At 28.8% G+C, this 17209-nt stretch overlaps 1 protein-coding gene across 1 annotated transcript in view; it reads left to right on the forward strand.

Annotated features, from left to right (window-relative positions):
• The first annotated feature begins 4332 nt into the window (after positions 1 to 4332).
• The window catches only part of LOC126842762 (zwei Ig domain protein zig-8-like), a 182002-nt gene continuing 169125 nt past the window's right edge, over positions 4333 to 17209 (forward strand). The window contains exons 1-2 of the mRNA XM_050579900.1: positions 4333 to 4706; positions 15777 to 16056. Coding sequence (XP_050435857.1) covers positions 15978 to 16056 — 79 coding nt within the window. The 5' untranslated portion in view covers positions 4333 to 4706; positions 15777 to 15977. The remainder of the gene's footprint in view (positions 4707 to 15776; positions 16057 to 17209) is intronic.

A 17209-nucleotide genomic window follows, 5' to 3' on the forward strand; every position in this document is an offset into this window, starting at 1 on the left:
TGAAAAATCAATTTTACACACAATAGGTAGTTAAATAATTGATCTTTTTGAACACATTTTTGTTTATGCTATATAAAGATATTAAATAATAATACAATTTTGATATTTTTTAGTATTTTCTAGAGCTTTATGAACTTTTGAACTTAAACGGTAACGTATATTTTTTATTAACCTTTTAAATTAAGGACGATTTGCTAAAAATGTTGAATGGACGATAACCAGTTATGAATAAATAGTTTTAAGATTATGAGTTATTTTTATTTGCGCGTATTACTTAACCGCTCTCCACCTCCCGTTATTGGCCAGTCAACATTTTCAGTAAATTATTCTCAATATAAAAATGTAATTAAAATATATAATAAATGTTACTATTTAAGTTTGAAAAGTTGATAAAGTTCTAGAAAATTTTAAAATAGATAAAAATTGTAATATAATTTAATATTTTAATATAGCATTAACAAAAATGTTTTTAAAAAGAAACACTACAAAATTGCAATTATTTTAAGAATAAACTAGTGTAGGGCGTAAAAAGAATCACTCGGTAAAAAAACGTATATATTTGTACGTTGTTTTTATTAAAAACTTGATGTACGTATTTGACAGCTGAACACGGCTTAGTGGTTATCTTCAAAGTTGTTCACGGTTCTTTGAGTTTAAAATGTCAGTTTTTCAATGAAAATAACATAATTATAAGTTCTGAAAACTTCTGGTTATTTCAAACATAGAAACTTCCCCTTATTTATTACACATTTCTAGACATAGAGGATATGTGTTATTTCCAAAATAAGCGTTACACCTAGAGTAAAATATGTATATGTTATATTTTTATTAATATTTTTTTGTTGATGAAAAGTTATTTTGTTTTTTTTTTTATTCTGGTATGCTACAATAGTTTATAAAATCAGGATTATGCCAGTTTCATTAGGTCACTATACTTAGTGTACTAATACACAAGCTTCGATTAAACAGTTGACTGCGTTTCTGTTTACTTGCCATCTGGTGTTCAAGTTTCTCGAAAACATGGAACCGTTCTAGCTGTTACGGCACGACGTTAGAGATAGCATCAACTTTACTTGTGACCAAAGTCTTGGAACTTGGAATATATTTTCTTTTGTGATTGTGTTTACGGCATAGTTGGGAAACTGAGAAAAAGTTTTCATTTAATGATTTCAAGGTCAGTGCGTTTGTATGCAAAAAAAAAAAAACAAAGGAGTGTCGTACCCCTTCTAGCTAGTATCTAATAGCATAGATACCTTAATAAATGGCATCTAATATACTCTCCAAATCGACTATTGGTAAAAACTGATTGTAGATTCAAATACAAAAAACAACTACTATGAAACTCAAGAACAAAATATAAGATGTACAAATTATAAATTAACTTATGAAAGGTGGAAACACATGAATAGTAATTATAGTATGAGTAAATGTTGCTAATTACGTAACACAATAAAGTAATATTTTGATTTCTAACTATATAAAAAGGGATAGCTAGATAGATTTCTATATGTTAGAAAAAAAATGGCCTATAAAAATGCGCCTATAATTAATTGTAAGGCATCGAATGAGTACTCTCGAATGTTTTTGACGTGTATGTTTAAAGATTAAGCACGAACTATCAGAAAACATGGACATTTGTTGACTATGTCAAAATAGATATTACTTAGGAAACAAATAAATTATAGACACAAGATAACTGCATAAGAACGAACAATGATTGACATATTTATTACGCGAAGTTAACATATTTTTACTAGGGCTTCGGAATTGATTCAATTGGGATTCGTAGTAGTTTTTTTTCATGTTTTTCTCTGTATTATTTTTAAAATTTTAACAATAAACTTTGTATTAATAATTTAATATTAAAAATGTGGGATGATAAGCCAGAGCTATACAGTGTAGGACGGATTGCAGCAGGGTTGTAAAAATTACGTTTTATGTAATTATAGTGGTATATAATACCGTCAAACAATAAAAAAATAAGTTACTCTTTTTCTAAAACGTCAAAAACATTTATTTTAATGAATACTAAAAAAAAATTTGAATTCAATTAAACGCAATGTCGTGAAAAAATGAATAAAACTAATAAATAATATTTTTTTTGTTGAAAAATAGGTTATAGGTGTTGGTGCGGTGGCAATAAAACTGTTATTGAATAAGGCGGATTTCCAATAGTTTCTGGTCTCGCTCACTCTCCAGCTTAAGTTTTAGACCTAGGTAAAATGGAATACTCAACGTATGCAACGCGTACGCAATAATACTATAAAATAATGGGTTGGACCCACATAAATAATAAAATATACAAATAATAAATATTGTAAGTAAAAAACAGAATTAATATTTCTTTATGGGCTAGAAGGAAAATTTAAAGCTCTATGTTTTTATTATCCAATATGAATTTTATTATATACATTCAATGGTGAAATATAATTCCATAATCTAGGATAGTGATATATATATATATATATATATATATATCCATAATTTCATTAGTAAAATTAATATACCTACTACTAGTTTGTTAGTCAACTTAATTGATTAGGTTAGCTCATTGTTTAAGGTTAATATTAATAGGTAGTGAAATGGATTCCAATTTACATAAAGATCATCTATTCCCTGTTTATTCTTAATTGATTCAAAAAATGTATGCGTTCATTTTCGGTTTCTATTCTTGGGGACGAATAATAAAACACTGTACTAGTACATATTTATACAAGTCATAATTCTAATTTGAACAAGACAAGTAATTTGTATTAAAAAAAGTAGTATATTTTATACTGTTTCTTCGGTCTTGTTCGATCACAAATGTTTTTGGTAATATCTTCTATTTGTTGGAAGGTAAGTTATGTTTATTGGTGCGTATGCAATTCTTAATGACAAACGTATTAATATATATTATTTTTTCGTTATAAAAATAGAAATTTATAATGAGGATATGCCATAACGTTAAACGTCAGTAGACAGTAATGATAACCAACGAGAAAAAAGCCACCACCCAATAACATGGTCGAGCTATTTTACAAATTACAACCGTTCTGGAATCTCGAGCATAAATTTAATAAATTACGTGGTAAATATTTAAAGAAATATTTATGGAAAAAACATTAATCTTAAGATAAAATTATTTTCATTTTTTTTTAAAAAAAAAGGTAACTGATAATATGTTAAAACGAATTTCAGTTTGACTTTATTGAATAGCGCCGGTCTGTCTCAGATTTTGTTAAATATTCATTTTAATTTTAATTAAAATAAAAAGCTAAAAAATAAATCTGGAATTATTTCACGATGAAACAACAACCCTTTTTAAAATAACAAAAACCAAATTGATAAGCTCTATATTTTAGATAAAATATCCATTATTCATTTGTAAAATATTTATCACTAATTAAAGATTGTTATTAGATATTTATTGTTTAAATTCTTTAAGGTGTTAGGAAATAACATTACATTCTATACAAGAGTCTGTATTTATTACTTTTCATAAAATGTCCAAATTTTGGTAGCGTAGACACAAAAACATTGTTATTGAACGTTGAATTTTGACATTTTTTAAAACAGTTGACATTTATTGTTTTTTAGACCCATTTTTCTCCTTTTATTTTAAGAGGTATAATTTTTTTTGTTGTTGGTAGGACCAGATTGTTAATTGGACTGGGTAAAATCGTTTAAACATTTATGTAGTAAAATGTAGTAAAGGATTCAAAGTCGATAGTATAATTTGAGGTAATAGGAAAAGGCATACATTCTTAAGAAGCATGTCAATTAACGTATTTGTACGTAAAATAAATAAAAACCGAAATCCGTTAAATCTTCTGAGACTGTCTTCGATTAGTGATATATCCATAAATATACACGTGTTATACAATTTACCATTTTTCAAATTACACGATGGGCTAACACTAATTTGGGACAAACATTTCAGTCGGACATTGCCGCAGCTTAGCGCCATACCGGTAATTAGTGATTAGTAATTCTGCTATACCGTCCTGGCTTTTTTTTTTTTTTTTGTTGTATTACTGCGAAATTCGGTCATATTTTCCAGGGAATTGAAGCATAAACCATTTTTTTTAATTTTATTAATCCGGACGATCGGTAAAAATATCATACACCGAGCGTGTGTATTTTTCTAGGTTTTTTTTTTCTGAGGTGGTGTTGTGTATATATTTTTTTAATGTTTATACGTATGTGTGTGTGTGTGTGTGTGTGTGTGTGGAGGCAATAAAGTCTGCCACAACGCTGCGCTAACGGTTGGCTCGCCACAGGGGACGGACAGGGTAAAAAGCTCGGCAACCGTTTCTGCCGGCACAGGAATTCCATCCTTCGTGGCCGTCGACCGCGCGCAACGCACGTATCGGTTACTTGGTCCGCTCCGCTGTCGTCGCCGTGCGTGTGATCTCCATACTGTATCCGAGAAGTTTTAATTAAATTGTCTGCATCTATTTTTTCGCCCCCTACGCCACCCCCCCTTTCCCACCCCGACCTCGCCGGTGTGTACTCACGCGGTTCATATACCCGACGCGGCCTTTGGTTCGGGCAATTTTTCAGTTTTTCGTCCGCGAGTGCGCTTTTGTCTCGGTTCGTTCGTTTATATTTTTTGTATTTGTGTGTGTGTGCTATCAAAAATCGGTGGAACATTTTGTACAAATATTGTTTTTTTTTAATTTTTAACCCTACGACTTTTGTAGTGCGTCTCCGACGAAAACGAGGTTAGTGTAAAGATCGGATTATATTTCGTATCGAATAGTATTATAAAAAAAAACAAAGCAATAGCGTTGAGTACGTCTGTCTTTTTTTTAAAATTAAACCCACGCTAACCACGAAACGCGGACGCCCGGTTGCCTACCGACAATTCGATAAATTACACGTTGTTGCTTCGGAATGTTCGATTTAAGATTTTAACAATAGTATCTGTTACAGTATACTTTTAACAACAACAGTTTTTACCTTGGCAATTTTTTATTTTATGTAAAACGTTTTTGAAACTCATCAACTGTTCGTATTTTCATGCATTAATTATGAATATCATGCGTTTGATAGGTTTGAAAACACGGTGACCTTTTGCACGGTCATGGCAGATCGGGCCATTAGTTTCGGATGACATTTTTTAATCGGATTAAGCTATACGTCTCTATTGAGAGAGGTTGTTAACTACAACCATTTTTTTTTGTATTCACAGGAGTGTTAATGTCACACTCTTGTGGCGTACAATCAAGAAATAAAAACATATGAAAATGTATAAAATAAAAACCTTGCTGATTTTTAAACGTAAAACCGAAACAGGTTTAAAAATAGCATAGAGTTGATACATTTTTCAAAAACACAAGGAAACTTAAACAAATTATTATATCACATTTACCGGTATTAAATTACAAATGGTTATGACTTATGGACTATCTTATGTAATTCACGGTTTATCTGACTTACTCGCATTCGGCCTAACGTGTAATAACAAAATTACCACTTTATGTAATTTGTTCGTTGATTAAAAAAAAATGAAAAACTAAAACATACGGACGGTGTTGTCATTGTATTTTTTTTTAACAAAAGAGAACCCTCCAATTAATTATTTTTATGAAAATGCAGTCCACATAACGTTTAATGAATTGTGTCTTTGCAGCAATTGAACGCTGCAATAAACCAACTGTCGTGCATTAGATATTGTACTTGACCAGCTGCGTCGCAGCAATGATACCTCACCCCGAATAATAACATACAGCGACCCTTTCATCATTAGCGGATAATAATAATTATATGAATGCACTACACGAGTATCAAAGGGTACTCCGGCTACAGCGAGGGGGGCCATATTATAATGTAAGAAAATAATAATAGCATAAGGGGTTGTAGAATAACATTGGTGTACGTTACAACTTGAGGGCTGCTTTAAAAAAAAACTACCACCTACATACACATATACATTTCCGTGTCTAGTTATATTGAAAGATATGTAAAAACTGTGGTGCTAATTTAAATTCCATCCTAATTATATATTTATTAGAGTTTATCCATTCGAAAATAGTGAACGCAGTAGGACGTTGTTCATATTATTATACTATGAGGTTTTAGAGAGTTTACAACTGTGTGATGGAAGTGTTGATATTCTTTCATTCCTTATGTCAAGTTTCTCATATTTATTGAAAGTTAAAACGTATAGGATACGGATTTATAACGATAACAAGTATATGACGCTTTGATAATAGTAGCGTTTAAACTTAATGTAGCTCAGCGCCACAATGACGTTGGCTAAGTTGGAAAAAAGTTGTAGTCTAGTCGTGACAGAGTCTTTAATATTATAACTGTCAATTCACTTCGCCGTTATTGTGCTTAATTAGTACTAGTAAATAGTTGTACCCTTAAATCGGCAGTGGAATAATTATAGAGTGAAACATGGCAACTTTTTGTACGATGAGTGATAATAAACTATGGGATCGTCTGCCGAATTAATGGTAGCAACTAGCATAACGGCCGTTACAATATCCCTTCATCACCCTAGTCAGTTGGCTAACGCTTGCAACCCGTTTGTTAGTTTGCTAGCATCCCTTGGTGTACGAATAATCGTAGGCAATAATCATATTTATTAATTTATGTACATACAAATGTACAACCAACTTCGATTATGTGGAATGATACGAATTATAACATTAACAATCACATCATTTCAAACAACTGTGCTAATATCGGTCGATAATCAAACGTATAGTTTATCATTATTGTGTTGGAAAGTAGAAATTTCAAAAGCTACAGTAGCGCTAAATTGATAAATAAATAGTGAAGAAGTACTAAGTGGTAATCACGTTGCTTAGACGTGGCATCCTACGTGTTGCTTACATCTATCTAGTTATAAATAACCATAATATCTTATGTTATTTTCTTATTTTTGTAATTCTAGAACATTCTAATGACTAATTCTACTTATAATCTAAGAACGGTTTTTATGTAAATGGAGATCACACGCGTGGCATATATCAGACACGTATCCATATTTCTCGTTTTTGATATAGATACGATCTAGCACTTTTGTAAGATCCCAAGTATCATTATTTTCATCGGTAAAAACAAAAATATTGTTATTAAATTTAATTTTTCATCTGCTATAAGTATGGCTATTAAAGTTATCTTATTCATTATAAAACAAATGGATACAAAAAACGAGCCTCTGCTGCTTGTGTAGCAAATTCACCCGTTAGGCGTTTATGTAATACTAGTTGCAAAGGGCTTTTATAGCTATTGTAGCATGACGGTTATTCATACCATTACATTTCAATTTACATGACATAAATGTATATAAATAAGCCATTGTCCTTTAAATATTTGGAGTTACGCATACTATTACAGAGTGTGATGAAATAACATCTATAATTTATTAGCTGTTAAATATTTAACTATAAATTTTAACATCATACATAACACAGTAATGTCACAATTTAAAATACAAATTTTTCGGTTTGTGTAGTTTTGTTAGGATCCGAAACAATTAACAAAAGAGCCTAGCGCGAAAACTGTAGCTGATATATGTTATTTTAGTGTTTGGTGAAAAATTCATTACATTACTCAATTTTTTCTTCTTAAACCCGAAGTGACTGTTATAATTAAAATAAACGACAGTTAACTAAAAACGCCATTATTTAAATGCTTTTAAACGAATGCGAAATAAATTATGATGTAATACTTTAAGAATAAATAACATCCAAAACGGCTATAAATTACTTTTTTTGGAAGGTTATAGTTTTCCTCTCTTCGTTATATTTATAGTTTATAGTTCCACGGCTTTCATTCGTATGCGTTAAACAAATGCAAGCTACTAGAAATGAACAAAAAATAGTTTTATTCCGGACGTTGCTATTATAACGTATATATCACTCATGTTGTCAATGCATTACATTGTTATGATAACGATCCGTTAGTGCTAATATTTTATACTCATAACTAAATATTCTAAAAGGCTAACCGATGTAAAATTTAGATTCTGGGTTACAACTTTTATCTTAAATGAGGAGCTGTTTTGGTTTGAAATAATGTTATATGAATCGTCATTATTCTTGGAAATTATTTTTTTAAATTTATCTAATTTTATTACTATCTTTACCATGTTGCTATTTTTATGGAATAATTTTTTAGTGTAGTTTGGTATTATTTGGGTGGATAAAAGCTTCAAAATTGTATTCCACTATTGATATTTGTTTACTTTTAAACCCATAATAGTCATATTACATTCTACACAGCATTATGTTATTAACAAAAAGTATTTTGTCATTAATCTGACAATTATTATTGTATTATATCGATACTAGCTTTAACAAGATACCTAATAGGAAAATTGAAAATATATATGAATGTGATGACCTATTAAGTCATTGTGTTAAACAAAAACTTGGGTTAAAATACTAATTGAAATAACGCTGATTTCGGTACTTGTAACAAATATTCAAAATAAAGGAATTTAACTAACGATTTATATTCAAGTTATAACCATTATACCTAAAAAACGCATTAATAAAAATCTACTATTTTGCGGTTTCCATAAGTGTAATATAATAACTGATTTGTGTTATTTGGTTTTCAGCTTTGAAAAACAAAGAAATATTGGCTTCTGTTGACGTTATATTTTAGTAAAGAGAAAAGTAGTCTAGATTTTAATATTTATAATCTATGTTATGTATAATCTAGTAAAAAAAACATATCATTATCTAACTATATGCGTTGTGTTTAAAATAAACTAAACGCGATTTTAGATCCAAAGAACAGACATAGAACTCATCGTTTGTTTAATTCTCAGTATAATATGTAAGATGAAAGTCGAAGGCTGAAGCTATGAAATATAACTTACGAATAAAGCCCCACTTGAGATGGACGTGAAAAAATGATTTGTTTATACATTGTATTATGCGTTAGTCGTGACAGCTGTTTAAATATTCATAAATTAAAAGTTATTATTTCGATTTTAATGGAAAAGTGTGGGATTTAACCTTAAAAACCATAACAACAATAATAATAATAATTACCATTATTATGGCGTCCACAAAGTAAATCAGGATAATGAATTTTGCGTGTACTCACAAGCGCCACGGGGATTAGATTTTTCATGTTGGTCGAGAGGTGAAAAGTTTTTCAGTTGTCGTTCTGGTCTGAAAGTGATAACAACAGAATCGAGAACTTTTGTCTGTGGTTTATCGCCTTTAATGATATGCACACATAGGTTTTGCGTCGACTACTCTTCTTAGTTGTTTACTAACATACATAAAATATTAACATTATCCGTTTGGGGTTTGTTATCATTTCGGGTTTATGCAACTAATACGGGTATAAAAAAAAAAATAAACTAGGCTTTGTTTCGCTGATTGTATTTGGCCATAAACTGGTCGCGGAGAAATCGCAAAAGACAAAAAAAAAAAATGTACAAAATCCTATCTTTAATGTTGATTTCCAAAGACACACGACTTACATCTCGTGTGTTACGGTCCATTAAAGGGGGCAATTTGTGAAATGGGGGCTATAAACATGGTCTATCCGAATAAATATAAAGAGTGCAAACTGATTTAAGGCCATGCGAACAATTGTTTATATTCATTTCATGACGGGTTTATGGTTAATTAAATCATTTAAAGTTTTTTTTTTATTTGCAAGTGAATGTTAACATTCAGTATTAAGCAATAAACGTTTAACTATGTTATTGTAACATATTATGATTAAAATAAATCACAAGTATGCAGTACAATAAATTATTAACTTTTATTCTGTATTATTGAGTTCTATAATTGTATTAGTATCGTTCTGAATATATCTTAGTACGTCAAAGGTTATAATCGTATATTTTATCGTGTACACAGAGTATACAATTTGTAAACAATAGTTATTCTTATATTGTTTTTAGCTTTAAGACAAAGCTGATATGTTGATTGTACAAGGTTTCTATTTCTTTTGCGTGTTTGTACCTAATGTAACATTTTAAATGCTTTCAATATATTTTTAACTAAGTTAAGTTAGGTTACATAACAATTTAGATGATGGGACCGAAATAATAATATGTTAAATTTATTATGTACAGAACATTTTCATGTCGTGTTTTTGAATGGGGTTTATCAACAAGTGCAATCAGACTTAATGCTAAAAAAAAATAATTATTACAAGTAGTTACAATTTATAGGATTTTATGTAAGTTTTACGTGAAAAAATTGTATTACTATAATAACTAAGTACCGGAAAGTAACTATAATTTAATGCAGATATTATTTTTAGACTTTCTTATATTAACATAATATTATACCGAATAAATAATTACATACACGCAGGGTTAAATTAGTCCAATGATATATTTTAAGGTTTTTTTCAAGTATTTTTAAAGATACCTTCAAACGTCTTTTGGTTTCTTTCAAAAAAATTTCATCCGTGTTTTTATTTTAAAGAGATAATGTTTATTTTTCTGTCTTATAAAATTTTAATTTCTCTATTATTTGTTTTTTTTTAATTTGAAATTATAGTAAATAACAATTATATAAATACAAACATATTGTTGCTTAATTACTTAATAGATAAATATTATAAGATTTAATTAAGTGTTTCCAAAATAATTTTCGTACAAATAACAAAAAAACCAAAAAATTCTTTGATGTATTAAACTCATATATTCTCAGCCTCGCAAAAATATTGTAGAAACCTAAGTAAACTTGTGTACGGTTTTATCGAAAGACAGCGTTGCACTAACATAATAACACTGTACTTGTAAACATTTTTGAAGCAAAAACTATAAATTTTCTTTACCATTTGCGCCGTGTGTGTTGGTGTTATAATAAAAATTTTCAAAACGAGTTGAATGAAAATACTTGGCTCCTACGGAAAGGCATAGCGTGAAGATTATTTTCTGAAAAACTTATGTCATCGAATTTTTATGACCTTTCGTTTATTATCTTCGACTCCAAATGGAAAATGGGTTTAAAATGCAATAAAATAAATGTCACATATAGTCAAAAAGAACTAAGGACTAAGAGTAGTTTACACGTGGATATTATTCCCTGCGTAACCATGTAGATAAATGTGTCATTTTATTACATAAGAAGAACCATACTTGGCAAACACCTACATTATCCACTATGATAGTCGTTGTAACTCATTTTTTTTTAACGTTAAGAATTTGTTTTTGAAAATTTTTAATACTTTTTTATAGTTTACGTTATAAAAAACAGTACACTAATATTTAAAACGACAGTAATGTGGTTAATTTGTTTAATCTATGAAGTAGTTCAAATTTATCGAGTGGATTTTTGAATTTTGCATTTTGCTATAGAGTTTGAATGGACTCTTATTACTTTCAAAGAGGCTAGATCTTCAAATTCCAAGTTAAAAGACGTCCGATTTGTTGTTTGAGTGAGGTTACTGTCTGGTACAAGGTACTAACGGACTCAACATATTATTTTCAACCGAATGACGTGACTTAATGCAATAAAATATAAACACAAGCTGAATTTGATAAAAATAGTTTTGTTTATGCCTACGTTAGCTGTTTATTTAAATAATAAATACAAACATATCTTGTAGTTATATTGTAAATCCATGTATTAGATAATCAATTTATGACTGTTGTCAAGTGAATTGCTTATTAAAAAGTCCTTGTAGTTTGTACTCGTACTTGTACACTAATGCGCTGTTGATTATTATTTAGTACTCTTTTTAACATTTAACGTATAAATTCGTTCACTATACTACCTTAGACCTCGGTTTAAACTGGCCTATTGGAATTAGAGCCAAAAAATAATCTGTAACCTGATGTCGAGATCTTCCCTATGTGTAACTTTGGCGTGATAACTACTTCTGTGTCTACATGTCAAATAGTGATCTCCAAAATGAGATATCTTTTCACTTTTTATCTGTCACTTAGTCTCATTCGGAAACGTTGTTTAGTTTGTAAAATAACAAAAAACATTTGTTGTCTTAATTTTTAATATTATTTATTAATTACCTATTTACATACTTCTAGCATATGTTTGCAAATAATTAAAAACCCCTTTGTTATCACTACATCAGTAGTGTAATCAATATCACAACGAATATTGAATTGTTTTAGGTAGGTACTACAGTAATTTAAAAAGCAACATGCCACAGCGTGACTATGGTAAATAAAATTAATTAAGAAAAATGCAAGTTTGCAAAGTTTTTAACATAAAAATAATTTTGTAGACATTCACTTATAATTTTATGGCGTATAACTTTAAAGGTTCAGTGTATCAAAAGTTTTACCATCTGAAATGACGTTTAACTAAATGAATACTAAAATTAATTAAAAAATATTCTTAAGTGTTTACGTTATAAAGTACTATCTTAAAATAAAAACAATTTAAGCTATTACTTTGAGCCTCACAATTACTATTTGTCTGAACGGCACACTTGGTCTGACACGTAAAATAAACTTCAGTTTTGACTCTTGGACATAAATATGTTATTCTTATACAAGAATTTCATGGCGTACCAAATTATTTTAGTATTTGTTTTAATAAAATAATTTCTATAATCAGTTCTGACATCTAATTAAAACTTTTGAAACTTTATAGCTGAGATATCACATCATAAATAAAGACCTGTTTTGTTTGAAAGCCGGCGGCTTCTGATTCTGAAATAGCAAAAAATATAAAAATGATAACCTTTTTAAAAAGTTCACATTTTTAGTTGAGCTACTAAAAAAAATTACCAACTTTTGTTCAAAAGTTTTTATTGTCGTCCCTAAAATACTACTTGTCCACACAATCGCAATAGATTTAACTTTATGATGGTTTTAAATTTTCTACAATATTAAATATTGATATTATATCAAACGTAAAAAAAAAAGCTATTACAATAATATATTTGGGGCTGAAGATATATGAAAAGTGACACCATGAAATGGGCAAGAGAGGGGGGGGGAAAGGACGAGGTATGGGAGGAGAGTTTGTTGGAAAAATTATATAAAATTAATTAAATTTAAGAATAAATATTATATTTAGTATAATATTTATTGAAGGTTATGAAAATAATTTTGTATATTACTTAAATCTGTAAGATTTAGGAAATATCATTGAAATATGCGTATGTTGTCGCAATTCCTTGTCAAATTATGATCTAAAAATATTAAAAAAAAATATTGACAAAGAAATGTTTTAAAATTATGTTATTACTATTTCGTTAAAATTTCCCCCTTTAAATGGAAGACAAAAATTAAAAATAAATGTTTTTAAATTGACTAAATTATTTACATTTTAGGGTATTCAAAAAAAAAAAAAAATTAACCAAGGGTGGCGGCGGGAAGCAATTTGCATTGTAAAAATAGTCTTCTAATTGCCATTGAGTTGTCATCCATAATGCTTTGCGCGGCCAATAAAACGCGATAATGACCCGGTAAATATCGTGGAACGTTTAAACGTGATAATATTACGGTTCACGTGTTTTTACATGGCTCAATGTGCAAAAGCATAGGGATATACGAATGGGATAGGTGAAAAAAAAATAACAAAAGATGAGGGGAAATCGGGTTGTAAAACAATCTAACTATTGCTACTCACGCCATATACTACGCTTTACCGTCCCTATTGTCAGTCACGCCATAACCTCCATTATATGGTATTAAAGTCTTTGATTCAACACACCCACAGCGAGTTTAATATATTTGTTCAATAAAGGCACAAGTTACAAAAAAAAAAGGGTTGCGATGCAAAGAGAGCGATCGCTTTAGGTTAAATGTCAAAAATAGGTTCATGTTTTTTTTTTGTTTTCATCGGTTCACTACTTTATTTAAAATGTCAAATGTATTTAACATCCTACCGGTGATCAAGTACACACGAAAAAATAGAATTCTACATTTATATTAGTCAATAGATTTGTACATACATATGAAAAGGTGTAAACTGTGTTCATGCAATAGGAAAATAAAATATAAATTGTAAGCTACAACTCGATTCCCTTGACACTGTCAAGTTGACAGACTCTATTATAATATATGAAGTACTTTGCGCCAAATCGCAGACCATTCACATTGTGAATTTTGAATTTTTCTGATTTTTTATTTTCAAACAGTTTACGATGTTAAATAAGACTTATTATTTCTATATTTTACTAATTATAATATATTTTTCTACACATCTGTGTACAGCGCTTCCTTCAACTAGTAAATCCGCTCATACAATTTTAAGTTCCTCTAATATTATATTCAGATCAATTCGGACGATTGTATTATATACAATGTATGATTATTAAAAACGAGGAAATAGATGACAGTTTGACAATGTTCTCAAATATTATTTAATAAATAAAATAATCTTGTTATAAATAAGAGTTAATACAATTATAAAAACAGGGTTTTCATTATTGTATACATAAAACCGATTTGTCTGTCACTAATTATTAATATTTGTAGAAATTATTTTCTAATCAAACCAATCGATTTAGACAAGAACGCTGCAAAAAAAATATGAACGTCTAAAATAGAAAAATAAACTTTTAAGTGGTGAAACAAATAACATCAAATCGATAAAATAATGAAAATAAAGTTTGTATTTATTGAGACGCTAAATTAAATACGGACAATATATTAAATACATAGTTCTATCTAGATGGAAATACTAAAAAGTTTCAGAATTATAATTAAATATTTAAAAAAAAATATTGACTCATTTCTAAAAGTTGACATTAAATTAGTTTTTTTATAGTACGAGTTTTAACAATATGAACAAACTTCGATATGACGTGTCACCAGTTCACAACAAAATACCAATAATAATAAAAATAAGTGAACAAAACAATTGAAGATAATATCCCCAGTTTTGTTTTTAAACATTCATTATTGTTTTCATTCATTCAAGTATTTAACCTCAGAAAATACCCAATACTGGGTGACAAATTCTGAATATTATGCAGTTGGGAGGTATTGGATAAAATTTAAAATAGTAAAAAATATTAATAGTTATTTTAACCACGATAACGTATAATTTAAAGTTCCTTCAAACTATTTAAAATAAAATCAAATTTGAATTTTTACTTGACTTTTGTATTATTGTATCCAGGGTCGAAAGTGTTATTTGCTTCGTCGCAAAGCTGAGAATATATTTTATGTTGAAATGTACACAAAAGTCCAGTGAGTAAAATTGTGCGAGGTACGAATGAAAAAATACGTGACAAGACGACTAATCATAGGAATTGGCAATATGTAGGCGGCGAAAATACAATTAAAACATATATATATATATATATATATATATATATAAACTAAAGATTAAGAGAATGTGTACAAACTAACAATATACAATATATAGTTTAGTACTGCTGCTAATACTACAGCTTGTACGAAAGGTGGTTATAGAAACGTGTCAGGAAAACTGCTAAAACCATCTACCGTAAATTAATATAAAATTAATTATACTTTACGTCAAATAATGTTGGACTTCTTCTATAAAGAAAAAATCTTGTTTTCAAGTTACAGTCGTTGGTTAAACCTTGAAATTTTGTATAGTACTTGCAATTTTTTTTTAGCTACTTTACTCGAAGAATTTAAATAAAAAGTTTAAGTAATATGGTTTAATGAGAGAAAATTTGAATGACATACGTATTACCTTTGTAGATTTAATTGAAGTCAGAAATTCGTCCAATTAATTTTTTTTTTTTTGAGATGGCATGACAATTCTTTATATTTTTAGGAATTATATTAGGTTTTAAATATTTTATGAGTGACGGATTTTATTGGACGTGTATTGTATGCATAATATTATCAAAATATAATTTAATATGACCGAAGCTAATTTCAAAAATTTTATTTTCAGGAATTTTCACATAGTGCAAAACACTTACGGTCACGGTACGATTCGAAAATAATGAACACTCGAATCAAACGCAATGTTGTACATTTGACGTGACCGTTTTGAAGAGTATTACAGACAAACCAGTCAGAAGTCTCCATTTTGAGACTAGCGCTTGGGAATCGGTTCGGTAAAACAAAATAGCAAAACCACACTGCAGTCACGATGATTCAGCGGCCCGTTTTCTGCCGTCAGTGCTACAACATGATGTTCGTCATCTGTGTAATCACAATCGTCATTTCAGGTGAGTGACTTTTCATCTTGGGTTCGTTAAGCATCACAATTCATGGCCAGTAAAAAATATAACCCTAGCAATTTGAATCGAAAACCCTAAGAAGATATTCGAACGATGCCTTCATAAAAAAAAAAAAAAATTGAAACGAACGACATGTTGTGCACGATTACACGTTGAGAAATTCCTTTTCTTAAGAGAACGTCACACATATTTATTTTTTTAAGGAGAGGACCTTCGGCGTGTAATGTTAAAGTATTGGTAAACGTTGAACAATTTTTTATAATTTAAAATAGTAAGAAATTATAATACTGAAAGGAATAAAATATTTAAAAAAAACCCTTGACCATAAAAATAATACACTTTAGCATATACTCATGTTTCGGTAGCAATGCTATCATCATCATCACTCACTCGAGTCTGTTCTGAGAACTGATGATTATTTTTTGTTAAATATTTTATTATTTTAATCTTTATTATAAAACCATAAGTGTTGCTTAAGTTTTTTTTTAGTATAATATTGAAATTTCAATAAAAAATTATAAAAAGTTCACATATAAAAGTTACTTTTTCTTGAAAAATATCATTTTTTTAAAAATTATCTATCGATTTATCTGTTTCTACACAGACACTTCTAAGAGAAACATTCAAAATCTGTCCATAAAACCTTATGTTACATTTAAAATATTGTGCTTCTTTGAATAGACTTATAATAATAATTTGATTTATTATTTATTTACTATCGATTTCGTAGTATTTCTAAAATGAGAGTAATATTTTTCTCTAAAATTGTTTACTGGGGCGTCCTCTACAGATGTCAGAAACGTCATACATCATATGTTTTGTATACTGCATATTGAAAAAAAGGATTTTGAATATATTACACTATATAAGTCATTACATTGTTGATTTCCTTGGTTGAATTTTTACTGGATTACCACTTAACGGATTACAGATTCGAAAAATAATTTTTTTTTTAGAATATTCACCTATTCGAATAGACGAAAGTTATTTGGAATAAAGATATTTAGCTAATTAAATTTAAAAAAAAAGTGGCACAGTTAGGATTACTGTAAACTGATATATATATACTAAAATATGAAACACCATGACATAACGTACGAATTTTGAGTTAAATTTTGTTAAAAAATAGTACAACGACTAA

This window comes from Adelges cooleyi, unplaced genomic scaffold, assembly GCF_023614345.1.
Source record: "Adelges cooleyi isolate 19-005CV unplaced genomic scaffold, UGA_ACOO_1.1 ACOO_flye_CR_arks_rails_tigmint_CR_PRNA_574, whole genome shotgun sequence".
Lineage (NCBI taxonomy): Eukaryota > Metazoa > Arthropoda > Insecta > Hemiptera > Adelgidae > Adelges > Adelges cooleyi.